Here is a 25410-nt window from a genome sequence, read left to right on the forward strand (position 1 = left end):
TGAGGCTGTAATTATGCCGGCATTAGCTCAGGAACACGCTGAGAGAAGCAGGAGCGGAGCACCTGGGGAACCTAAAAGCAGCCGCGGGCCCAAATTAGCTGCTGCTCCGTGTGCGGAGTCGCCCCACTCCTCTCGGGGGGCCCTAGCCCTCCTTGCTCCCCTCCACCTCCGCCCCAGGGTGCTTTGCTCGCTCTTCCCTTCTGCCCGCCAGCATCCTGACAGGTGCAAGGAAGTGGAAGCACAGCCCGGCTGGCCAGGGAGAAGCCTCTGGGGGGGGTGCCCCCAGAACAGCCTGTGTGCAGACAGGCATCCTTGGGTCCTGGCCCCAGGCAGGACGGTGTGGCCACAGCTCCGCGACTGCTTGGGCAGCCACACCCCACTGTGGACAAGCCGCTGTTTTGCTTTCCTGGGCTCCTCTTTCGCTCTCCATCTCCAGGCATCCTGAATTGCTGTCAGCTCCTCCCAGCTTTTGCCCCAGCTCTTTGTTGGCTCAGCCTGGGACCCGCTTTGTACTCTTTTTGCCTCCTCTGACCCATCCTGCAGGTTCTGCAAGATGCCACTGCTCCTATGACCCCAGGGCTGGGCACGATGCTTTCCTGTCTGCTGCCACAGCACCCTGACTTCCTGATGCACAGTTCAGCTCCTTTGTTTCCAGCTGGGTCTCTGAGGAAGTGCTTGGCACACAGTAGGCCTTCCATAAAGATTTGTTTATCCAATGAGTGGGAAAACCGACCTTGATTCCCTTTCTGCCTTAATCCCCTTTTCGTTTTTACACGAAGAAGAGAGGGAACTTTTCTCTTTCTGCCTTTGTAGCGCTGTTGTTGGCAGACTGTCAGGGTGAGGCCCAGTCTTCGTCCATCGTCCCCCGACTTTCACATCTGAGCCCTTCCAGGCCACACTGATACTTGATTAGAGTGTTCTTGTATTGACCACTGTTGCTGGCTGTGTCAGTTTGTCTTCTTTAATACTATTAGCCAACAGCTTTTGAGTACTTGTTAGGAATTAAATATTGTTCTAAGTACATTTATTCTTTCACTCGTTAAATTTGTCTTCAATACCTACGATGCACCAGACACTGGGAAATATGGATACAGCGGTGAGTACAACCAATAAAGCCCCTGCTTTTATGGAGTTTATATTTGACACAAACAAATGACTAAGGAAGTGTATACTATGGTAGATGTTGATGAGTTGGGGGAAAAAGATATCAGAGTAGGGGTAATGGGAGTGACCTCTTACTATGCATAGTGTGGTGAGGAAGGATTCACAGATAAGGTAGCATTTGAACAGAGACCTGAAAGAAATGAGGAAAGGTAATGGGGGAGAGCGTTCCAGGAAGAGGAAGCAGCAAGTGCAAAGGCCCTGAGGTCAGGGCACAGTCCAGGAAGAGCAAGGAGGCCCTTCTGGCTGGAATGGAGGAAGTGACCAGGAGGAGTAGGAGGTGAGGTCTTATAGAGCAGTGCTGACTAACAGAAATATGAGTCACCTATATAATTCTAAGTTTTCCAGTAACCACATTAAAAAAGTAAAAAGAAGCAAGTAAAGTTAATTTTAACAATATATTTTAAAATATATTTCCATAATATTATTGCTTTAATATGTAGTCAAACTAAAAAAATTATAAATGAAATGCTTTATATTATTTTTATTTTTTCTTAGCACATCTTCAAAATCTGGTGTATATTTTTGAAATCTGGTGTGGACATTTCACTTTGGGCTAGCCACATTTCAGGTTCAAGGGCCACATGTGGCCAGTGGCTACTGTATTGGACAGCACAGATATAGAGCCTTGAAGACCATACCCTGAGTGAGATGGGAAGCTACTGGAAGCTTTGGGGCCCAGGAGCATTATCTCTCTGCCTTGGGTTTTCACTCCAGCTGTGATGAGAGGATTTTTTTGAGGCAGGGGGTGGGGTGGGCGCCAGGACAGAGCAGGGAGACTAGGAACCCAGGCTCCTGGCAGCATGTGGTGACGATGGCTTGGACCGTGGTGGGAACAGTGGTGGTGGTGAGAACTGGTTGGATTCTGCATACAGTTCGGAGGTGGAACTGCCTGTTTTTTCTGATATGGTATGTGAGTGCGAGAGGAGTTACGGAAGTACCAAGATTTTTGGCCTGAGCTACTGGGAGGCTAAGTTGTTTTCAGAGGGATGAGGAGGACTGGGGCTGGGGAACAGCCTTGCGGGGAACATGTGGATTTGGTTAAGTTTGAGATGTGGGTGTCAGCCTTTCAGGTAGAGTGGGCAAGCAGGCAGTTGGACGTATGAATCTGGGGTTAAGGGGAGGTCTGGGTGGAGACAAGCCATGAGAGCCCCGGGGAGTGGATGCACAGAGAGAAGAGGGGGCTGAGCCCCGGAGAAGAAGGCGGAAGGCTGCTCAGGCGAGTGCAGGGTGGCTGCAGGAAGACCAGCGGAGAGGGGAAGGGCATGAGGAAAGGGGGCCAGAGGGGGCCACTGGCTGTGTCCAGTGTCCTGATGGGCTGAGGATGAGGAAGCCCCAGGATCCCTGACCACTGGTAAGAGGGGTGGCTACCCCATCCCACCAGGCTGCAGTGGGTCCAGGTGACACCAGGAAGGAAGAAAGAGACTGTTAGTAGGGACATCTCCTTTGAGGGGTTTTGCTTTCAAGGAAGCAGAAAAATAGGGTGGTACCTTAACAGTGGGTGTATGGTCATGAGGAGGCTTTTTTTCCTTAAAGATGGGTGGTGTAACAGCTGATGGGGATGATCTCGTAGACAGGGTAGTTATCACGCAGGAGAGAGAAAAAAGTGCGCGATCTCTTTCATGCTCACAACAATGCTGTGTGGGAGGTACTATTTTGCAGGTGGGGAAACTGAGGCAAAGGAAGATTCAGTCCCTTGTCCAAAGCCACACAGCAGGGCTGTGTCTAATGCGGATGGCTCAGTTCTAGAACACCCAGTCTTAATTGCTATGCTATTCTGTCTCTTGATTTCCTAGCTAGATTTGTGAGCTCTTCGAGAATTGGGACCAACTCTTACACATCTGTATCTGACATAGCATCTAGCAGAGAGGGCTGTGCGGAGCTGGGGTCTGATAGATCTTTAGTGACCCAGAGACCCAAACACCAGGAACAGTGCTGGAAATGCTTAGGCCCTTGTGCTGGCCACGGGAGGGGGGCATGGTGTCAGCCTCCCTCAGCCCACGTCATTCCCAACACCTTCCAGGACCTTGTGTGACGTGGGTAGTCCTCACCAAATATCAGCAAGCATTTACTGGGTGGATGAAGAATGAATGAAAAGGCTGTGGCTCATTTGTCCTAAAAGCTAAGCCGATGGTGTGCCCAGTGCTGGCACTACTGGGTCCGTGCTCTGGGTTACTACCAGTGCGCTGGGTGACCTGGGCAAACGCTTGCCCACCTAGCTCCTCGGTTTCCTCATCTGTAAAATCGAGAGGTAGGGTTAGGTGATCTCCCATCTGGCACTCACCAGTATGTGTCAGGGGGGCAGGTGCACACTGGGTTCCTGCCTCCCTCCTCTGTCTCAGCAGCATGGACAAGAGGCACTCTGTAGGTGGGGGCTCGCTGGCAGTGGAGGGTCAGGTGGTCGTTAGAAGAGCTGAGACCTGTGGGATGGGGTAGCCACCACAAAGGGAACCCGACAATCCCTGAGAACCCTGCTTCGTGTCCAAGACATTCCACTCCATGGGCAGCGATGCAAAACTCAAAGGCATGGCACTAACGCCAAAGTCAAAGTCACCATATCCGGCACATCTACCCTTCGGCTGGTTACGTGCTCAGCCCTGTTAGAGTCCGAGGCTGGCCATCAGCCTCTGCCGCATACCGCCGGGCTCCCACCTGCACCGGTCCTTTCTAGTGGTTCTCCGGACTGACTAGCCGCTGCAGCACCCCTGCCTTGGGGCACTCTGAAATGCGTAGGACAGCTTCAGCGGTCCGACTGTGGTGGGGGCGAGGGTGGTGGTAGTGGTGCTGTTTGTACTCCGGCTGCTGAAGGTCCCATGAGGAGAATGGTCCCTCCCTAAATGCCAGCAGGACCCTTGACCAGAAGCCTGCTCAAGTGTGCTGCTGGCTGGGTGCTCAGGGGCCTGGGGGCCCTGACTGCCTCAGCTGCCACTCAGCTGTATGATCTCGAGCCAGTCATTTTATTTCCCGTTACCCACGTTTGGGAACAGGTGTACGAACACCTAGCTGCTTGCCATTTTGGTTGTGATGAATTTTAAACAGGACTGAATTAACAGTCATCATCAGAGCTCCCCACAGGTCCAGTTTGCTCTGTGCGAGGCACTGTCCTCGTGGACCTGGTTATACACTCGTTTAATCCTAGCTGCCTGTTAGGCGTCCCCACTTCACAGGTGAGGAAACGGAGGCAAAGGGCATCATGAATGCTGGGAGGCGTCCCCAGGGAGGCTGTGGTCTTCCCAGCTGTGCAGGCCTGTGACCAGCTGTCTCCTTGCCCTCCAGGGACAGGGGCAGACCCGGCGGTCAGCGCCAAGAGCAACCACTGCCTGGACGCCGCCAAGGCCTGCAACCTGAACGACAACTGCAAGAAGCTGCGCTCCTCCTACATCTCCATCTGCAACCGCGAGATCTCGCCGGCCGAGCGCTGCAACCGCCGCAAGTGCCACAAGGCCCTGCGCCAGTTCTTCGACCGCGTGCCCAGCGAGTACACCTACCGCATGCTCTTCTGCTCCTGCCAAGACCAGGCGTGCGCCGAGCGCCGCCGCCAGACCATCCTGCCCAGCTGCTCCTACGAGGACAAGGAGAAGCCCAACTGCCTGGACCTGCGCGGCGTGTGCCGGACCGACCACCTGTGCCGGTAAGCGCGGCGCCGCAGCTCCCGCAGAGGGGGGCTCAGGCATGCGCAGACCCGGCTGCCGCCCACGTCGTGCATTCATTCACTCATTCATTCATTCGGCGCAGGGGTAAGGTTTGTCTGCCTACTCCGAGCTCGGCTCGTGCATAGCGCCGGGAAACCAAGGTGAGCAAGCCAAGGAGCATAGAGTTTCAAATCCTAGACCCCTAGAGTCTGGACTAAGGAGGGACCTTCAGTGAATTCGGTCCCCGTCTGAAGGAAGCCGCCACCTTGAGGAAGCCGTACCCTCATGTCTCGGGTAAATCACGGAGGTAGAGCCCTCCCCACTGCTGGCTGAGCCAGGCGGATGCTCGGGTGGAGTGCCGGTCGGAGTCGGACTGCCTGGGTTTGACTTTTCTGCTCACTAGCTGTGTGACTTGGAGCAAGTTGTAAAGATTTCTTGAGTCACATTCCTTCACGTGTAAACAGGAGTTAAAATGCCCACATCCGGGGTTATCATGAGGATCCTGATGTGATGTGTGCTCGAAGCTTAGCATAGAGCCTGGCTTAGAGGAAATGCTTAGTAAGCGTAGCCTAATTATTAGGAAGGCTTTTTGGGTTGTCATTACAGTGAGTTGAAATGTGCGTCCTTACCGTTCTTCTGTCTTCTCTGTTTTTTTGTGAAGCACTTATCTAGCCCATGTTGCACCCAGCACTCGGTTCTAAGGGTGTGCAGAGGTGAGCATTGCGCTCTGAGAGGAACAGACAGTCCAGAAGGGGAGCCAGACAAGGCAGCGATCCCAGGGCAGGGGGATGAGGGATGTGGGCTCTCAGATGAGGCAGCATGGGGGAGGGGCATCTGCCTCAGCCTGGGGGTCCAGCGAAAGGTGCCTTGAGCTGAACCATGAAAAATGAGAAGGAGAAAGCCAGGGAATGTTGTCAGCTGGAAAGGGTATGCAATGGGGAGGGTAGGAAGGAACCTGGCCTTATGGGGCGCTGCGGATGGTGGGTGCACGTGGTGAGGGCTGTGAGGTGGGGAGGCCACAGATGGGGCTGCTGGAGAAACAGAAGTCACAGTAGAGCAGATATTCGGAGATTGCTTGCTGTGTGCAGGATGCTAGTTTATTATGTGGTTTATCTGATTTAATTCTCACAGCAAAGCTACGAGGTATGTAACTATTATCATTTTTATCTGCCAAATGAGGAGATTGAGGTACAGAAGGTAGTTTGCCTAAGGTCGCACAGCTCATACATTGCGGAGCTGGGATCCATCTATCCTGCGGCTTTCCAGGGTAGCGTACTGGCCTGGCTTAAGACGGCAGCTGTAGGAGTGGAGAGAAGTATATCGTTTCAGATATGATTGGTAAGTAGACTTGACAGGACTGGGCAATTGGTTGAAAGTTCGTTCCCTGGAGGCAGAAGTCATTTCTGTTTGTTTACGCCACGCCTCGTCCTACACAGAGCCTGGCACATGGCGAGCACTCCACAAACATCACTTGAATGGATAAATGCACCGCTGTGTGTCCTAGTGAAGTAATTAGGGGACGAAGGAGCCGTTCAGTGTGTGTGTGGGGGTTTGGATGTGCAGCATTTCCAGTGCCTGAAGGGCCATTGCCATCCCCTTGACCATGTCTTGGGGCATGCCCAGTAAAGGGGCTGAAGTGGAGAAGTGGGTTTGGGAGTTGTTGGGCTCCTCGTTGGTGATTAAAGCGCCAGCAGTGAGTGGAATGGTGCAGGGTGGGTTGGTGGAGCCCAAGAGGGAGTCTAGGCTGGAGACGCCTGCAGATGTGGGCATCCCCAGTATTTTGGTGCTAGGAGAAGCTGTTGGTGTGGATAGTGGGGCAGAACTCTGCTGGAAACACCAGTTCTTCAGGGAGGGGCAGAGAAAGGGGGGCTTGTGACAAGGAGGCTCGGAGGTGGACAGACAGCCAGGACAGAGTGGGCCAAATCCAGAGAAGGGGGTTCCTGAGGGACGGAGTGACTGAGACATGGTGCCTCATGGTGTGTATGTGTGTGTATGTGTGTGTGTACATGGGAGGGGTGTGTGTGCGTGAGAGTATGAGCGTGAGGGTGTGGGAAACTGTATGTGTACAGTGTGTATGTGTGAGGGAGTGTGGGAATCCGTGTGACTGAGTGAGTGAGTGGAGGGTGATTGTTTCTTATGCTCCTGCAAGCCTGACTTACTGACCCATGGGCCCTTCCTCCATGTCCACGAGGAGCCCAGGAGGGGACGGGTGGCTGGAGGGGGTGTGTAGAGAAGAGGCAGCCCAAGCTTCATTCTCCACCATGCCCAGGAAGGAGTGCCCTCCCTTTCCTTGCTAGCACTGGATCCTTTTAGGTATCTGTCCTTTAGGGTGGGCACCACAGGTGGCAGTCTTTACTGTGAAATGGGAGAGCCCAGTGCTGGGGTGTTTGGATCAGGAAGTGGAGACCCCAAGCCTTCCTTTCCTGGATGCTTCAATGGACAAAGCTGGCTTTGATGGGGGTCATGGGCTCAGCGTCTCTGAGCTGGCTCTTTTAGGATGAGGCCCTCGCCTGCGGCGTCTCTCAGAGCCTGCCCCGTGCTCCAGTGCTATAGCACCCAGTCCTCGCTTTGCCAAGCCTGCCTGCCCTCTTCGCTTTGCTGCGAAGGAAAACGGGGGTGGGGGTGGGGGCGGGGGCGGGGTGGGGAGCAGGCCCAGCCATGCTTCTCCCTGAGTGAATCTTGGCCCAGCGTTCCTGGGGTGCAGCCCCTCCAGAGCCCACCTCGCCTGGCTCTACACTAAAGCAAGCCTGTTAGTCTGCTTTGGGGCAAACCCAGAGGCAGGCCTTGCCCATCCCCAGTGTGATAGTTAACAGGCTCTGCTGTGCTGTCTTGTGAAATGTCACTAAGCACAAGGTGCTAGCGTTTAAAGAAGCCTTTGGTTAAACAGGACATCTCCTTGCAGGGCGGGGGGTAATGGGAAACACGTCTGGGTCCTCCCCTGGCAATTTGGACCAGGATCAGCATGGAAGCTTCCTACGCTAGCCAAGGTTCCAACTGGCCCAGAAGTTGCGCATTCTGTCTCTAGCCTTTGTCTGGTTCATATCCCACGAACCTTTAGGGCCGTAAACTTAAGACCAGGAGAGGCTTTTCCCTTTAAAGTCTTCTGATACGGAGTCTGGAAAGCCTGGAGAATCTCTTGGAATGAATCCATGGAATTTGGCTCAATTCTCTCACCCCAGCCCTGCAATGGGCCATGACCTACTTTTTTTTTTTCTTTAAACACCATCTTTTGATTTCTCCTCTCTGCTTACACTCGTAAGGTTGGTGAGGATTGTGTGTATGTGCATGGGAGTGGGGTGTGTGTGACTGGGAAGTTGTGGGAAGATGACTCTGTTGTCCCGTAAGCTGTGTGCCTTTCAGGCCTTGTTTGGAAGAGGCTCTCTGAAATGCCCTGTTCCTCTTGGTCTACTGAGAGGACATAAATAACTCAGTGTTGGCCCCTTGCCATGTCCTGGGCTGTAATTTAACCTCTGGGTGATGAGGATGTGTATAAATAGATTCCGGCCTGGGGCTACCCTGGCTGCCTGGGTCTCTTCATGTGGTGGCCACTGTCCTTTTCCAGGAGGACTGCTGGGAAGGCCAAGGGGTTGGGGTCCCCTCCATCAAGGCTGTGCACAGGGAGCGGGGAGGAGTCCCTTCGGCAAGCTTGCCTTCTTGCTTAGCTTGGGGCATGTCTGGTGTCTGTAGGCAGTGTATATGGACAGGTCCAGATTTGATTCTTGGCTCCCTGGAGTGGTCCCTCAGGGTCCTTTGGACTCTTCGTAGAATCTGTTGACTGATGTTTTTAGTGGGTTATCTCCAAACAGCAGCAAATGATTATTTGCAGGGGGTGTGTGGGCTCTGGGGCTTCCAAGCCTTCACTTCTTTCAAAGGAGAGGGTCTTGAATATCTTGAAATCACATACAAAGTCTCGTGTGTATGTTCCAGAGAGAAATGCGTTGCTTTCATTAGATCTTCAAAGGGTTTCTTGACCTCTCAAAGCTTAAGAGCCTCTGCCTTCTCTAGGTGGCCGACTTGGATGGGCTGCCTGGAGGATTGTGGGTGATCGACTGAGGAGGCCTGCCATAGGCATTGGGGGGGAGGCAGAATGGGTGCCTGATGGACTCTAGCCAGTGCTCCTGGGCCCAGTGGGTCACCCGGAGCAGGAGGAACGTGGGGCTTAGGGACATTCCTTTGTTCATTTGACAGCTATCTGTTGATCCCCTACAGAGGGCCAGGTCTCGTACTGGGACTAGAGAGTAGTGAGGTAGGTGGACGGCCTTGCCCTCAGGGTGCTTACGGGTCCGTGCGGCACACTGCGTTTATTGCCTCTGCCCCGAGAAACTACATGATTGCATTTGCTCTCAGGTTCTCTTGCCATCACACTTCTGCTCTGCTACCTGCCAGGTCTTTCCTGGGCCACTTTGGTAACACTGAGAGCAGCCCTTGTGGAAAGGAGCCACACACACATGAACCTGGCTTAGGGGCCTGCCGGGTCTTGAGCAGAGCTAAGAGCCAAAAATTCCGGTCTTTCCCCAGAGCAAAGCTGTGCCCAGGAGTGCCCTGGAGTACACAAGTCACCGTCTTTCTTGCCAGTGGAGGGAGACTCTTCATGTGGGCAGCATTATGGGATCTTCAGCCTTGCCGGAGACCCCGAAACCCGTCTTCCCACCGGGGACCCCATGCTGGCTCCTGCGGCTGGCCTCAGTAGAGGTCCTCCTTGCCCTTGAGCTGTGGGCCAAAGATGCTCGAATGACTCCTCTTGGAATTTCCTGTGGTGCCTTGAGACCCAGCTGGAATGTTGAACATTATTTTGCTGAAGGGTCTGGGAAAATAAATAGGGCAGGAGGCTGCCACCTGCACATCTAGTTTACGTCTGCCGGCTCTGCCCACGGCAGGGGTATTAGCATGGCTGGGCAAAGAGTGCCTTTCACCTTTACCATCCAGGCTTGCTGTCTGGGCATCTGGCCTGCATAAGGCTCACAGCCCACAGAGATGTGGTGGCACACCCCTTGTCTAGCTGAGGCTCCCTCTTGAGTCCTGCACGGAACCCCTGCATTAGTGGATGATCAGAAGAAGGAATGACCCATTCGGGGGAGATGCCACTATGCAGGGAGAATCCTTTCAAGTCAGTAAGGTTTGGTCATTCCAGAGGCATCACCTCCAGTTGTGTGTTTGCTGACACAGGACCAGGGCACACTTTTGGCTGCCTGCATCTTGCACTGTTCACTGGGTGCCTTGGTTATTTCCACTTGCACTCACTGACGCAGGTGCTCTCCTGCTTTGCTAGTTAGTGTCTTAGTCCTACTGCTGCGAGAACGGAATACGATAGCCTGGGGGGGCTGACACAACACACAGCTCTTTCTCACGGTTCTGGAGGCTAGTAGTCTGAGATCAGGGTGCCAGCATGGTTAGGTTCTTGGAGAGGGCCCTCTTTGGGCTTATGTCCTCATGAGAGAGATGTGGTGTTCTTCCTTTTCATATAAAGGCACTTATTCTATCCTGGGGGTTCTAGCCTCATGACCCAATCACCTCCAAATACCGTCATACTGGGATCAGGATTTTAACACATCAGTTTGGAGGGACATGAACGTTCAGTCTATGGCATGAAGACTTACCCTACATTCACAGCCTGTTTCGTCCTCATGTCCTGGCTCTGTCTTCTACTGAAGCTTTCTAGAACTTATCTCTATCCTTCATATGGCACCGATCACATGACTTTCCTTTAATACTTTATCTTCCCAGTGAGGTCTCTGGTTTTTTATATTCTTATTATTACCATTGTGTTGACTTGTTTATTTAACAAATATTTACTGGGGGCCAGGCGCTGTGCTAGACACTAGGTACTTACTGGAGAACATAGTCAAGATGGTCCCTGTCTCCCTGGAGCGTATAGCCTGATGGCAGAGATAGGAGCAAACATTTGCAAAATGAGCAGGACATAGAAATAGAGGATCATTGGGAAGGAAGGGGGGTGCTACTTGGACTGGGTCAGGAAAAGTTTATCTGAGGAGATGACATTTAAGCTGAGACCTGAAGCACGAAGCAGCCAGAGGTAAGACAGATGGGAGAGAACACTTCACACAGAGGGAATAGCATGTGTAGAAGTCTGGAGGGGGAGGGAGCTTGGCCTTGCTGGAGAAACGAAAGGAGGCCGGCGTGGCTAGAGCTGAGGGGACCCGGGAGAGAGGAACAGGGGCAGATGGGAGCCGGGAGGCGGGGCCGGGTCACACAGGGCCTTGCAGGCCACAGCAGGGAGTTTGGATTTTGTTGTAGATTGAAGCATAGTTGACATACAGTGTTACAGTAGCTTCAGGTACGCGACCGTGATTTGACAATTTATATATTACGCAGCGTTCACTGCGGTAAGTGTAGTCACCCTCTGTCACCAGACAAAGTTATTACAACATTATTGACTCTGTTCCCCATGCTGTACGTTACATCCCCGTGACATATTCGTTTTTTAACAAGGAATTTGGATTTTTTTCTGAGCACAATTAGAAAGAAGCTTTGAAGCCAACTAGTGACATTATTAAAATCATGATATGAAAAGATTACTTGGGCTACTGTGTGGGGAGCCAAGGAAAGAGGCAAGAATGGCCTCATAGAGCCCGGGAAGAGGTATATAGTATCTAGTATCACAGACCAGAGGTGCTGGCCGCTCAGGCCAGGGGGTGGCCGTGTGCAGGGAGATAAGTGGGCAAGTGTGAGATATTTTGGAGATGGAAATGATATACCTTGATGTGAGAGTGAGGAGATGAAGGAATTCAAGGATAACCTGCTGCCTTCTGGCTTCAGCAGCTTGCTGTGTGATCGTGCCATTTTCTGAGATGGTGAAGGCTTGGACAGGAAGATAAATCAGGGATTCCATTTTGGGCATGTTAATTTTGAGATGCCTTTGAGCCATTCCTATCTGGAGCTTGACGGGGGTTATAAATTCTGGGGGTCATTAGCATATTTCTGGTATTCAAGGCGAGGGCAATGGGCAGGGTCTCCCAGGGAGAGGCTGGCCTGAGCAGAGGCATTGAGAATGTGCCTGTCACCTTTAAGGGCCTGGTAAAGTGTTGGTGGTGGTATTATGGTGTCAGGAGGAGACTTTTGAGAAAGAGGGAGTGGACAGCTGTACCAGATGCTGTTGAAAGGTCCAGAAAGATGAGGACACACAGCTAATCATTGGATTTGGGAAAGTGGAAGGCACTGGTGACTTCTTCCAGCAGTTTGGCTGAAGAGGTGATTGCGGAAGCCTGATCAGAGCTAAAGAAGTTTGTCAGTTGGTTGGACAGAGCTTCCTGGAAAGGTCCTCAAGGAAAGGAAGCACGTGCAGCATGGAGAAGTTGTTCATCTGTTCAGTGGAGAAATGGCCAAGGGGAACGTATCCACTGGCTTGGCTTTGAGAAGTGTAGGGTGGGGGTCACCGCCCCCATGGGTACTCTCAGGCGCTCCACCATGGCGCTCTGCAGGGCCTGGGGCCACACCCTTGGCCAGGGGGAGTCTGTGATTCTGAGGCTGCTCAGCCCTGGGGAGAGCCCATGGTGTGGGCCCCATTTTCCTGACGATCTCTGATGGTGACCCATACACTGCAGTATGAGTAGAGCCCTGAACATCACCGCCTTCCGTGTCCTCCCTGGGCTCTGAGGGCTGTGACATGGCTGCCACTGACTCAGCTTTTCTAGCTATGACCAAAAGGGTCCTTAAAATGTGAGAAGAGACCTTTCTTTAAGCCCCATGCTCTTCTGGTCAACCTACACGATGCACCCTCCCAGAGAAGACAGCCTGGGGCAGCCCAAGGAGCCTTGCTTTTTCAGCTTTCTGCAGCAGAGAGCCACACACTACAACACTGAGGAGTGTTTGAGAGGTGCCCCCCGGGCTACCTGCACTGGCATTCCTCTCCGTGGTGTTCAGGGGGTGGGACGTGACTTTTCCCATGGTCAGCCAGGATTTGTTCTTTGTCCTCTTGGGGTGGTATCCACAGTGGGGAGGCAGCCCTGTTCCCCTTCTTCCTGGTGTCCTGGAGCTGGCTGACCCCTCAGGGCCCATTTGGAGGCTCTTGTGGAAGACTTACAGCCCTCATGTGGGCGGCCCTGTTATGCCAGGGTCTCTGAGGTGAGGAAGCACATGAGCACTGGTGCCCTCACCTAGAGTAGAAGCAGGACGCTGAGTTGTGCATGAAGAGTGGGGTACTCAGTCTTCAGTATGGAGCAGTAGGGAATTGGGGGTAGCTGTTCACAGCCCGCCTTGCCCAGGGCACCTTGCTTTAGTCCGGCAGGGGTCCTTCCGGCGTGTGACTTCTCCACCACTCAGCCCATGGCGGGGGCTCTCTGAGCACGGTGACTCGCTCAAGCAAAGACTCCCCAGATGTATTCTTCATAGGGCGGAATGAAGCGGCTGGAGTCCCAGTCCGGGCTTCAGATCCCCACCCTGGCAGTTGTGTGAGCTCGGGCGGCTTCTTTAACATCGTGGAGCCTCTGTGTTCCCTGTCAGAACAAGGGCAGTAACGTAATGATGCCACACTGAAGCGTGGTCACCGTCTGATGGGACTCCGGTGGGTGCTGAGCCTGGGATGCTTAGGTAGACCCCAGGCCTTCCCCACCGAGGCCCACTGCCAGGGGCCGTGGCAGAAGGCAGCTTCGGGGGCTATCTGAGCTGAGTTCGAGGGGGGAGTAGGCCCACACAAGGAGGCGGCGTCTGGTCCTCACAGAGGGAATGTGTGTGTTGTTACGTGGGGCCCGATGCAAACGCGGGAGAACCAGTTTGATTTCCTCCAGAAGACAGTGGGAAATCATGAAGTCTTTTAAGCAAGAGAATGACATGATCCTGTCGGTGTTTTGGGAGGATTTCTTGTGCTGCTGTATACACATTGGTCTGGGGAGAGTGAGGCTGGAGACAGAGGGCCCCGCCGGGACCGCATTGCGATGGGGCCTGAGGTCAGGCGGAGGCAGAGGGCTAGTGCAGAGGGGCCGGGTCAGAGACACACTTTGGAGACCTTCAGAGGTCACTTCCGGGGGACTTACAGGATTGGGACTGGGGGGGGGAGTCCAGATTGATGCCATGGTCTCTGGCCTGGTGGTCTGCTGACTGCTGAAGCCATCACCTGAGAGTCGAGAGGAAGAGGTGGAGGTCTAGGTACAGAAGAAAGATGTCAGGGTTTCAGACCTGTTGTTGGAAGCAAGTGGAAATCCAGTGAAGTGTTGGTGTATGTGGGAGTTCCGGAGAGAGACCGGGCCTCGGGATCAAGATTATGGGATTAAGGGAAGTAATTCAGCAAGAGCAGTGAGCATGGGGCCTGGCACATAGGCACGAGGTAAACATTAGTTCCTTCAAAGAGCGTATAAGCTCATTTGGGGAGACAAGGCTCACACATGTGAAAACATTAAACACGAAGAGGAGGCCCCAATTAATTAAATGTTGTAAGGATGAAACTGCTTGCCGTAGGCATTCAGAGAAGGGGAGACCTGTGGCTCGAAGAGCCACGGAAGGCGGTGTGGAGTCAGGGTCCTGTGGCTGGAGTGGGAGGGAGGGCAGGCACCAAGGGGGCAGAGGCTTCCAGGGGAGGGGGACAGGAGGGAGAAGCAGGACCGGGCATGGCTTGTTCTAGGCAGGGGGAAATGTCCTGCTTGGAGCAGAGGGTGCCACAGGTGGAGGGGGGAGAGTGTGCGTGCATGTGTGTGCGAGTCTGTGTGTGTGTGTGTGAGGTTGGAGCTTTGAGATGCCCTGGGGAGACACAGAGCAGAGAGGGGCTCCCCGCCCCTCCCAGGCCTCCCACTGTTGGTCCCAATTCCAGCTGACGCAGGGGTTTCCAAACTTGTTGCTTAGTTAGAGGAAGAAACAGAATTGGGTGAGAAGGGTCCTGGATTAGGAGTTATACTAAATCCTAATACTGCTCCAGGCCTAGTTCTACCCTTTGCCGGTACTAGACTGTGTTCTTGCTGGAAACTGGGATGGGTTGCGTTTTTAGGAGTGAGTTCCCCGTCCTCAGTGGTACCAAGCAGAGGCTTGAGGGCCCTCACCAGGCCTCAGATGAGTGTCAGGTTGGATGGGTTTTGTAACTTCCTTCTGAGCAGGTGTGACACAGATCTCCTGTCTCTTGGGGTCCAGTGAAGAGAATGGGTGTGATCTAGGAGACTCCCTTCCCTCACCTTTCCATCTTTCTTTTTTTCCCCTCATTTTTAAAATGGAATTCACTTTACCATTTTTACTCATTATAAAAGTGATGGGCACTCACTATAACACATCGTTCAGGCAAGATAGGCATACTAAAGAAAGTAGAAATCATCTTCAAGTCTAACACTCTGAAATAAGCCAATAAGCCATGGCAAACATTTTGGAGAAAATACACTTCCAGACTTCTCAAATGTGCATATACATATTTTAACAAAAATGATGTCATGCAGTACGTGCTGTTTTGTAAGCTATTTTTTTCTCTAAATATATTGTTAACATTCAGCCTTTGTCACCATCTCCATACGTACAGGTTTCCCGGATTTTGATGGAGGTTTGGTCTTCCTTACGGGTTTGTGTCCCTGGGGATGACAAGCCCCACTCATTCTTCATACACCTGTGCATTCACTCTTCTCACTGGAGTACCTTGTGTCCAGGTCCAAGCCTGCAGGATGGTAGGGGACAGCACATTCTAGGCCCTCGGAGGGCAGGGGGTACCAGGCAGCAAGACCCCCAGAGAACTCTCGGGTGCCTGACTCAGGACTTCCTCAAGGTGGAGGGGAGGACGGGACTAGAATGGAGCAGGGTCTCCACAGTGGGTGTGTGTGCTTGTGGCTAGTTTCTCTTTGCGGGTTTGGGTTGCTCTCAGCTGGAAGAGGTCACTAAGGAGAGTGTGGTCTGTTTCCTCTAACTTCTGAGAGGCAGTGTGCAGGGAGAGGTCTGTAATGGAGCCAGTGAATTTTAGAATCGAATATACGGAGGCCTCTTTAGCAGCTATCCAAACACGGAAAGATGATGCCCAACCTGGAAAATTTTAGGAATCGGTATGTGTATTGGCACCATTAAAAAATAAGCTGGCTGGTGGTGTTGAGAGAAAGGGGCTGTGGGGCCCATCGGAGAGGCCTGGCCTGGAGAGTCCTGGCAGGCTGAGCCTGGAAGGAAGGTCTGGGGCAGTGGTGTATTTTCTCCACTTGGTTTTCCTAAGTGCTTTGCTTCTCTGGGGGAGTTTTAAGTAAACTAAGCAAGGATCATTGCCTGCTGCTTGCTAATCCTCCCCTAGTTCCAGCAGGGATGATTGGAAATCCCTGAGAAATCAACTAGTAGCTACTGAGTGGTAACCAGTGAGCTCAGAAGACCTGGGGGCCGCCGCCGCTGGGGCAGTTAAGCCGCCAGCTCTCCCTGCTAATGGACCGAGGTGTAGAGCTGTGCTTGGAGCAGAAGTGGGCTCTCATCTCCCAGGAGGTAGCCAGGGTGGGAAGAAACCTGGGCAGGTGACCAGGTCTGGGGGACCCCTGTGTCCTCCTTCCCCCACTGCTGGGAATATGTTCCCAGAAGCTCCGGGGAGGAGGAGGCACTTGGGCCACCTCTTCTGCCTGTTCCTGCCTTTGTATTCTAGTTGCTTTAATTAAGGCCTGTGTCTTTAAGGAGGTGGGTTGGTAGAGGGGTCCTCGGAGGGAGAACCAACCTAAGCACCTTAATTGGCCCAAAGGTGGGAAGGGAGAGCCCTGGAGGTCCCTGTCCACTGGCCTGAGCACCCTCCTCTCTTCTGTGCTGCCCGAAGGAAGGGTGGCTTGGAGGACCCTGGTGTGATGGTGTATAACAAGGGGGACCGGCAGGGGTAGGGCCTTGGTTTCTGTGTCTTTAGTGTTCCTCAGCCTTATTCACGATGGGAGAACTACGGGAAGAACAAGACATTGTGCCTGAAATGTGTCTGGGTGGACCTCCAGGGATCTAGGAGTTCAGTTCACTTGGAAACAGATCTTCAGGAGATCTTGAAAGAAAATTTCATTTATAGATGAAGATGCCTCGGTCCAGGTAATGAAATTACCTGCCCAAAGCCACATAGCTAGGGAGTGGCAGACCCCAGGCAGAAGGTCAAGTCTAACCTCCCCAGACAGTGCAAGGCATGTTGGCCTGGCAGTGGGTGCACTGGACAGGGAGTCAGAGACTGGGGTCCCACCCTTGGGGCACGGAACATTTCTGAGCCTCCGGTCCTTATTGACGAGAGTGTGCAGATTCAAACCTGCCCTGCCCACCTTACACGGCTGCTGTAGAAAACAAGAGGCCAGTGAAGGTGCTTGTGATGCCGCAGAGAAGCCGCCCCGGTACCCCCCCCCATGTTTAAAGTGGTGATGGGGGCACCTGTGTGGCACAGGCGTTTGAGCCACCGTCTCTTGGTTTCAGGTTGGGTCATGATCTCAGGTTCCGGAGATCGAGCCAGAGTCAGGCTCCGTGCTCAGCAGAGTCTGCTTAAGACTCTCTCCCTCTCCCTCTGCCCCCCACGCACACGTGGGTGCACTCTTTCTCTCTCTAATAGATACATCTTAAAAAAAGCCTAAAAGAGGCGTGATGTGTTCACCCTCACCCCCAGACAGAGCCCTGGTTCGTAACCTGGAGAGGAAGGTGGGCCGTGATGGGGCTACTGGGCGGATCCCCTCCGACCTGGGAAGGGGCAGAATGTCAGGGAAGGTTGCTGCTTGAGCACTCGCAGAGCCCTGGAATGGCTTTTGGCTTCTGGCCGTGGACAGAAGGTCGAAGACCAGTTGGATCACGGGCTAGACCAGACTTCTGCTTCCTTTCCTTTCCTTCCAGTTCTTTCCCAGGGAGCCCATCAGACAGTCCGGAGCCCCTGTAGTCCGGCCAGAAGCCCAGCCAGTCCATGGTGGACTACAGGCTGGGCAAGAAGGGGTGGGGGCGGGGGTGTCCATCCGTCAGCGCCCCCCTCGCCTTCCCTTTCTTCATAAGGGCTCACGCCTACGTTGCTCTCGTCCCCCGCTCGTCTTTCCCCTTTGGATCAACCTCCCAGAGGTCAATGGCAGAGAGGAGGGGGGAGAAACAGAAATGATGATGACTTTGATTTTTTTCTTCTGTCGGAGCCTGGGGAGGGTGGTTGTTTTGCTTCCTGGACCTCAGTGGAGAATTCTCTGCCAGACAATCATCTCGGCGCTTTCATTGCTTTCTGACGCTCCTCTAACTGCACAGGGTCGGCTATTAAATGGTCATCAAACCTCAGCCTCTATCCCATCAATAGTCATAAAGTTGGGGAGATAAAAGCCATCAGTTTTCCATTATAGCTGAAAGCAATGCTGTAGATAGCTATTTTCTGAATGCTGCGGATAGATGTATTTTAACTAGAGCAGGGTTTCCAGTGGCCCCCAGCTCTGCCGTGGGCCCTGCTGGGCCTGGGATAACCTGCCAGGTGACTAGATTGGGGGGTATGTGGGGGGGGAAGACAGGGCGTTCTCTCCCTTGTCTCTTTCCTCCTTGGAGAATCGAAAGGGCACATCTTCAGGTGTGGGGTGCTGGGCAGAGGCCGCAGCGGTGGGACTGTGGGCTTCAACCATCCATTCTAACCACATACTGTGGATAAATACAAGGGTTGTAATCTGCTCATTCTAATTAGGAATGACCCTCCTGAGCGTGGGCTGTGGGCAGGCCAGGTGGCTGGCGATTTGTGGGGATTCTGGGGGCAGGAGGGGTCGGGGCAGGCTGGGTGGGTGCGGAGCAGGAGCGGCCGCAGCCTGAGGAAGCTGGGAGGCGGGATGGGACGTGGAACCTTGGGAGGACAGCTGCTCCGGATATATACTCCTTGTAGCTTCGCATAGGCGAGCAGGCCATTTGAAAATGGATTTTGCAATCAAACACCTTGGCAGTGAGCAGCCATCAGATAAGTCCTCAGAATGAACTTTTCAAAGCACTCAAACCCTGGGGCCCTCCTGCCTCAGGTTCCTGAAGAGCCTGGGATTTGAGCCCTCTGCCTCGGACCCTGTCTGTAGCCCCCTTTCCCAGCACTCCTTCCAGGCGCCTGTGCTCAAAGCTCCCTGGGCCCGTAACTTGTCCTTGGGATCTGGCAGGGACAGGCCCCCCTACAGGGGATGTTTCCCTGCAAAATGGAAAGTGCCCGCCCATTGATCTTAGAAGACCCTCGGTGGTCATCACCTCTTTGAAGCTCCTCTGTCTTCCGGGAAGCCATGTTCTGTTGCCTGTGCTTCAACACGACTTTGTCCCAACCCGTCAGGGCTATTCTTAGGATGCATTGTACTTGTAAATTGTGGGGATTTTACTCCGCAACACTCTGGGGTCAGACCACATTTCCTGATATTTCTAAACCAGCTACAGCTCCCCGCTCCCCATCCTGGCCAGCAGAAAAGGCGATCCCAGTTAATGGAGCTGCCCCTGTCTGTGGCAGCCGGAGTCCAGGCTCAGGTGGGGAAGCCTGAAAGGGTGGGGGAGGCTGGTGCTCAGCCTGTGGCAGGGTTCTTCCTGCCAGCCGGCTGCACGGTGGGCCTGCGGCCTTCAGCGTCTGCTGGGCACCCCTGTGCCCCCGTGGCTGTAAACTCTGCTGACTCCGGACTTACCCAGAGGCACTTCCCTCCAGGCCATGGAGCTCCCTGTTCAGCTGCTCCCAGTGGTCCCTCAGCTGGGCCCCAGGGCAGTGGCCCCAGGTTTTGTCCAGCCCGGGGGAAGTGGCCTTCTCTTCTGCCCTGCTCGCCAAGCCCTAGGCAGCTCTGGCTCTCAGCCTGCTTTCACGAGCTGTCTGGAAATCAGGCCTCCCAGCCTTACAATCCTGCTCGCCTTCTAGAAGGGGCACATGGGTGTGCAGGGGAGAAAGGAAAACACCTTTCATCATCTTTTTTTTTTTTTTGAAGATTTTATTTATTTATTCGACAGAGATAGAGACAGCCAGGGAGAGAGGGAACATAAGCAGGGGGAGTGGGAGAGGAAGAAGCAGGGTCATAGCAGAGGAGCCTGATGTGGGGCTCGATCCCATAACGCCGGGATCACGCCCTGAGCCGAAGGCAGACGCTCAACCGCTGTGCCACTCAGGCGCCCCCACCTTTCATCATCTTAATTCGTGTTCTGTTGCACCTTGAGGCACACGAGACACCGCTGTCTTTTCCACCGCGTGTGGTGTGCGGTGCCCAGCTCGCACCGGGGCTTGTTCCGTACTCCTGCGTCTAGCCCAGGGCCTGGCACAGTGCAAGGGGCAAGGAGTACTTGAGTTCTTGAATGCTCTTTGTCTCCTTGAGCAGAGACTGTAGAAGGTAGCTTAACCTTCTCTTGACGACGCAGTGCTCTCCGTGACTGCCGGTTACGTCGCGCAGATGGCACGCAGTGATGCCTTCAGGTGCTCCTGACTTCGAGAGAACTGTTTGCCCCTGCACTAATTAGCCCCAGATACTGTGGATTTTGAGTCACTGTGTTTTGCTTTTCTTGTCGTTCTGTCTTCTTCTTCATGTTTGCTGTCATTTCCTTCTAAAGGCTCTGTCTGCCCCTGGGAGGTTCCTTCTGTCACCCTTCCTCGTTCTTGGGTTTTCCGTGGAACAGAAAACCAGATCACCTATGTATTAGAATTATGTATGCACCAGAAGCCATTAGACTCTAAGTGAAGAGATAAAGGATTTTCGTAGGAGTAAAGTATCTGTTTCAGTGTGCAAACTTTATGCTCCATGCTAGCGGTTTCTTTGTTCCTGGCAGGCTGCCCGACGAGTGACCTACAGAAGTGCTGTTGTGCTGGAGCCCTTTCAGATTAAAAATACGTATTGTGAGATGACTTTGGAAAAGGGACAAGAGAGCATATTAAGACCTTTTGGAATTAGAGTTGGCTATTGAGATGGATAAGGATAAGCAAACTCTGTTTTCTCCACAAAAAAAAGTGACCAAATCCTCATCGTCCTGTTTTCCCTGATGACCTTGGGTAACAGCACAGTTTTATCCTGTCTTTTTGTCACTGACTGCGGGCCCAGGGATTGGGATGAGGGCAGTTTTGGTCTCTGGGAGCGTTGGGCACCCACGCAGGCATCCTGGCGCCGTCGCTTCCCCACCCTGTGATGGTGACAGTAATGCCCGTCCTAGGCAGGGGTGCCGCGAGGACCAGATGGAAATAAGGCATGGGGAGGGCTTCGGTTCACATATGAGGCAGTGCGAGTAGGTTGGTGTCGGTGGCTTATTGGAAGAGACAAGGCCTGGACCAGAGCTCCTGAGTCCTACCCCTGCATCAGCCCTTCTTGCTGGGAAACCTTGGGGATGTTATGTAACCTGTCGGGGTTTGCTCCTTTATCTGAAAACAGAGGCCCTGAATGAAATGACACTTATCCCAGCTTTTGTGTTTCATAAATAGGTATGCATTATTTCTGGAATTGGGGGCAGGGACAGAGGGAGTATGTGATCTGAGGAGAACCCTGGGCTCAGGGCATTAGTCAAGTTTCTGCCATCCAGGGAGGTTAAAAACAAACAAACAAACAAACAAATAAACAAAAAACAGCTGAGGGTTTGTACTGACATCTGTCTTAGGATTCCTTGAGTTTGCGTGAGAAGAGGTGGTGGTTAGTGTTCATGGGCGTTTACGGGTGTGCGCATGCGTGGACGTGTGAGGCGCGCGCGTGGGCGTGTGAGGCGCGCGCGTGGACGTGTGAGGCGCGCGCGTGGACGTGTGAGGTGTGGGGGGCAGGGAGATCCAGGGGCTGTGAGACTGTGCTGGAGCTGCTGAGCCTTAGGAGAGGGACTTGAACTTTGCACTGCTCTACGAGGCTCAAGCTTTCTCCATGCTGGCCCCCACGCAGGAGCTGAAAGAGGGGCCTTGGGTCAGTTGCTTACCCCTCTGGGCAACAGCTCATGTCTGGAGTGAGGGGAGTGGGCTCACTGATCTCTGTGGTCCCTCTTCTGCCACAACACTGACAACCCAAGTAAAGGCCTTCACAATCCCTCCTGCTCCTGCCCAGGGAGGTTTTGCCTGTGGGCCCATCCCTTCCTCAAGTCCTTTGGGCGGCGTGGCCCATGACAGCTCCTCTCTCCAGGGCCTCGTGGGGGCTGCCTGTCTGAGTCTGGGTTTTCCAGGTATGAACACATGTCTGTGGGCCCGTAGGCTGGTCTTGGTAGTGTTTGGGTGTCCCAGACTCAGAAACATGGGGGCCAGGCAGGGCAGGGTGGGAGGTGGCCTTCAAATTCTCGGAAGAGCACACTGGAGAGAGTCATTCCCTGGTGACTCTGCCCAGGTCACGACGCCCTTCAGGGGTGGCAGTGGGAGGGAAGGAGACTCTGCATGTTCTCCGGGGAGGAGTATGTAGTCACATGAGGTGCGTGAGGGAATGAGTGTGTCTGTACGTGGTCAAGAAGAATTCCTTCTGTGAGTGGGTCTGTGTGTTGTCTGTGGATTTTGTCAGTGTGCTCCTCCAAACTGTTTCTGAACCACAGGGGCCACTTCTGTACAGAATTGCCTTCCTCTTTAGCCGTAATGAAACCCATGCTCTCCACAGTTGTGAAGTGGGAACTCTGCAATGCCAGAAGGAAAGGCAGGTGGGCCTCTAGGACCCACCCTTGTCTCCCAGGGCCCTTTCCCTGGGGGATCTTCCATGGATGCCACCACACCTCCCTCTGCGTGAAGGGGCTGGGCAGCACGCAGGCTCTGGTGGGAGCGCCTCTCCACCTGCTGGTACCCCCAGCGGGGATCAAGCTAAGATGCTCACGGACACTGAATAAAGCCTCAGGGAGGCAAAGGAAGATAGGCATGGGGGGTGAGCTGTATCTGAGTTCCCTGCTTTTTGGGCCTGGCATGCTCTCTGGGGCTAGCCTGGGCCCTGCTCTGGTCTTGCTCTGCCCCATGTGCTGGACACCACTTGGGATCTACTCCCTGGGCACAGGCCGAAGTGCCCGACCCCGCTGTGCAGACCCCAGAGAGCGAGGCTGCCAGAGGGGACCTGTCCCTTCCCCTTGTAGTTGATGCTGGATTGTCACCCCTTCAGGGAGGCAGACGTGGCCTTCCAAGGCAGGTGACTCTGACGGCGCTCTTGTGTGTTAGACACCGTGTCTCTGTATTAGGAATTTTCATGCCCAGCCTCACGTGCTTCGGACCCTTTGAGGCAGGCAGTGTTACTATTTCTCTCTGCTCGGGTAAGGACACCCAGACCAGAGATTTTCAGTGACTTTGCCCAAGACCACACAGCTAATAAGGTGAGCGGAAGCCTGCAGCGGGCTGGCTCCCAGCGCTGTGTTTTCACTGTTATTCTGCACTGTCTCTCCAGATGGGGCCCCTGTTGCAAGCAGCTGTGGTGAAAACACTGATTCCCGGGTCCCTCCTAAAACCTATTAAAACAGAATTCCTGGGTTTGGGGCCCAGAAATCCATTTTCGTCTGGCTCCCTGGATGATTGTCCTCACAGTGAGGGTTAAGAACTGATGTGTGCAGGCACGCCGTGCCCGTGGTCAGTGCCGTATGGGGGCCTCTAGAGAAGGTCCTGGGACGTGCAGTCTGATGAATCTACTTCCTGGATCTGCCTGCGAGGGGCCTTTTGTGTGCCCATGTCATCACCTTCTCTGCGTTCTCTAGAGCGGTCTTCCAATGGCAGATGGAGTCAGCCGGGGGGCGGGGAGTGGCCCGGATGTATCTGCTGTTTACTTGTGTGGAGCATCCAAAAACGTTTGTTTTAATATCCAGCTGGCATTTTTACTATTTTTTTTAAAGATTTTATTTATTTATTAGACAGAGATAGAGACAGCCAGCGAGAGAGGGAACACAAGCAGGGGGAGTGGGAGAGGAAGAAGCAGGCTCATAGCGGAGGAGCCTGACGTGGGGCTCGATCCCAGAACGCCGGGATCACGCCCTGAGCCCAAGGCAGACGCTTAACTGCTGTGCCACCCAGGCGCCCCTGGCATTTTTACTATTAAAATGACCTCTGCTTGTTTATCCTTTGGAAAACATCAAAGTGTTTGCCATGAGCCCAGAGAGTCATTGGAAATGGGACGTCAGTGCAGAGAGACACCGTGGTGTGAGTGGGACAGATGGATGGGCCTGAGCCTCAGGACTGAGCTAGGCCCACTGTGGAGACTAGAGCTTGTGTCAGACAGAGTGGTGACGCTCCTGCATGGGTCTCGCTGGCCCGTTACAGCAAGTTGGTGGTCAAAGGGCATCCTGAATGGCTCCTCTAACTGCCGTGCTGGGGTGCACCCGGCCCTCAGGGGACATACGATTGGGGTCTAAAGGCCTGCAGGAAGTGAGGCTAAGGCCTGTAGCTGTCTTTCCCTGACAGGATCCAGGGAATGGGGAGAGCACAGTGAGAATTCTCCCCTGGGGCATTGCTGCAGCATGTGGGTCCTGGGGACCTGGTCCTGGAGGGGTTCCAACCCCCTGGGCAGCTCCCAGAGATGGCCCCCAGCTGGGGCAGGGGAGCTGGCCATCCCTGGGTGGGCAGCAGAGTCTGAGATCCCGGAGAGTAAAAGCTGCCCTTGGAGGGGTGGTCAGCCAGGCCGGGCACACACTGGGGTCTCAGCCTGCATCTGAACAGAGCTGGGGGGCGGTGGGAGGGGAGATCAACACCTGCTGCAAGGGGAAGTGATTGGTGAGTGTACGCGGGTTGAACAGCATCCCAAAAGTTCTTGTCCATTTGGAACTGGAATGTGGCCTTGTTTGAATAGGGTCTTTGCAGATTAATTAGTTGAGGCCGCACTGGATTAGGGTGTCCTTACGACAAGGGGAAAGCAACCGTAAAGGCATGCTGGGAAGAAGCCAGTGAAGGCAGGCTGGAGAGATGGGGCTACAAGCCAAGGAACACAAGGACTGCTGGGAGCCACCAGCCTCTGCAAGAGCGGAGGAAGCCTCCGCCTCTGGAGGCAGCACAGTGCCGGCCTTTGACCTCAGACGGCTAGCCTCCAGAACCGTGAGGTAATTAATTAGTATAAGCCACACGGTTTGCGGTGATTTGTTCGGGTGCCTGGGATGCTAATACACTGAGGCAGGGTCTCCCACACTTCTCCAGGGTGGTCATTAACCAGGGAAGGGCTGTCTTGCTGCTGTCACTGTGACCTCCAAGGCCGGGGGGCTCTGGCAAAGGTCATGACAGTTCATATTCCATGAGAGGCAGGCAGGAGAGGGCTCAGATGGGCAGGTGCTGTTCAAGGAAGACTGTGAAATTCTGAGGGGGGCTTTCCGAGGAAAGGGAGGGGGAGTGAGATGGTGGGTGCCAAGATGTTGGCTGGGACAGCATGGGCTGGGGTCTGTTTTGGGGTGAGGTGTTACTGTGACTTCTAGGCAGAGAGGGGAGCTGGAGAAAGACCAGGATTTTGAGGACAGCGACCAGGAGCAGGCACGCTGTAGTCCTGTGAGGGACGCGCCTTCCTTCTGGCAGCAAGCCCCGCACCCTCTGGGCGGAGCCTGGGAGTGACTCTCAGGGGAAAGGGGGCAGTACTGGCTCTGCCCTTGTGACCCGCAGCCTACCCTAGGGCCTCGGCTCGGATTCTATTGCCACTATGGTAGCCAACCCCTGAGGGCAATGTCCACACCACACGGGAGCAGCAGCCCAAACCCTGAGAGGACCAGCAGCCTTGGGCTCGCCTGGGTTCGAGTCCCAGCCCTGGCGCTTCCCAGCCATGCCTCGAGTCATTTCGCATCTCCAGGGCCGGGTTTCCTTCTCTGGAAAGTGGGGGATGTCGTGGTCCCCGTCTCGGGGTGTTCGTGAGGGGTAAACAAGGTAATGCTTTCAGAGGTG

The 25410-nt window shown here is 54.0% G+C and overlaps 1 protein-coding gene across 1 annotated transcript in view; it reads left to right on the forward strand.

The window, feature by feature from the left end:
- The window catches only part of GFRA2 (GDNF family receptor alpha 2), an 84510-nt gene that overhangs the window by 28664 nt on the left and 30436 nt on the right, over window positions 1-25410 (forward strand). The window contains exon 4 of the mRNA XM_008702097.2: window positions 4438-4792. Coding sequence (XP_008700319.2) covers window positions 4438-4792 — 355 coding nt within the window. The remainder of the gene's footprint in view (window positions 1-4437; window positions 4793-25410) is intronic.

Source organism: Ursus maritimus, unplaced genomic scaffold (assembly GCF_017311325.1).
Source record: "Ursus maritimus isolate PB19 unplaced genomic scaffold, ASM1731132v1 scaffold_11, whole genome shotgun sequence".
In the NCBI taxonomy this organism is placed as follows: Eukaryota; Metazoa; Chordata; class Mammalia; order Carnivora; family Ursidae; genus Ursus; species Ursus maritimus.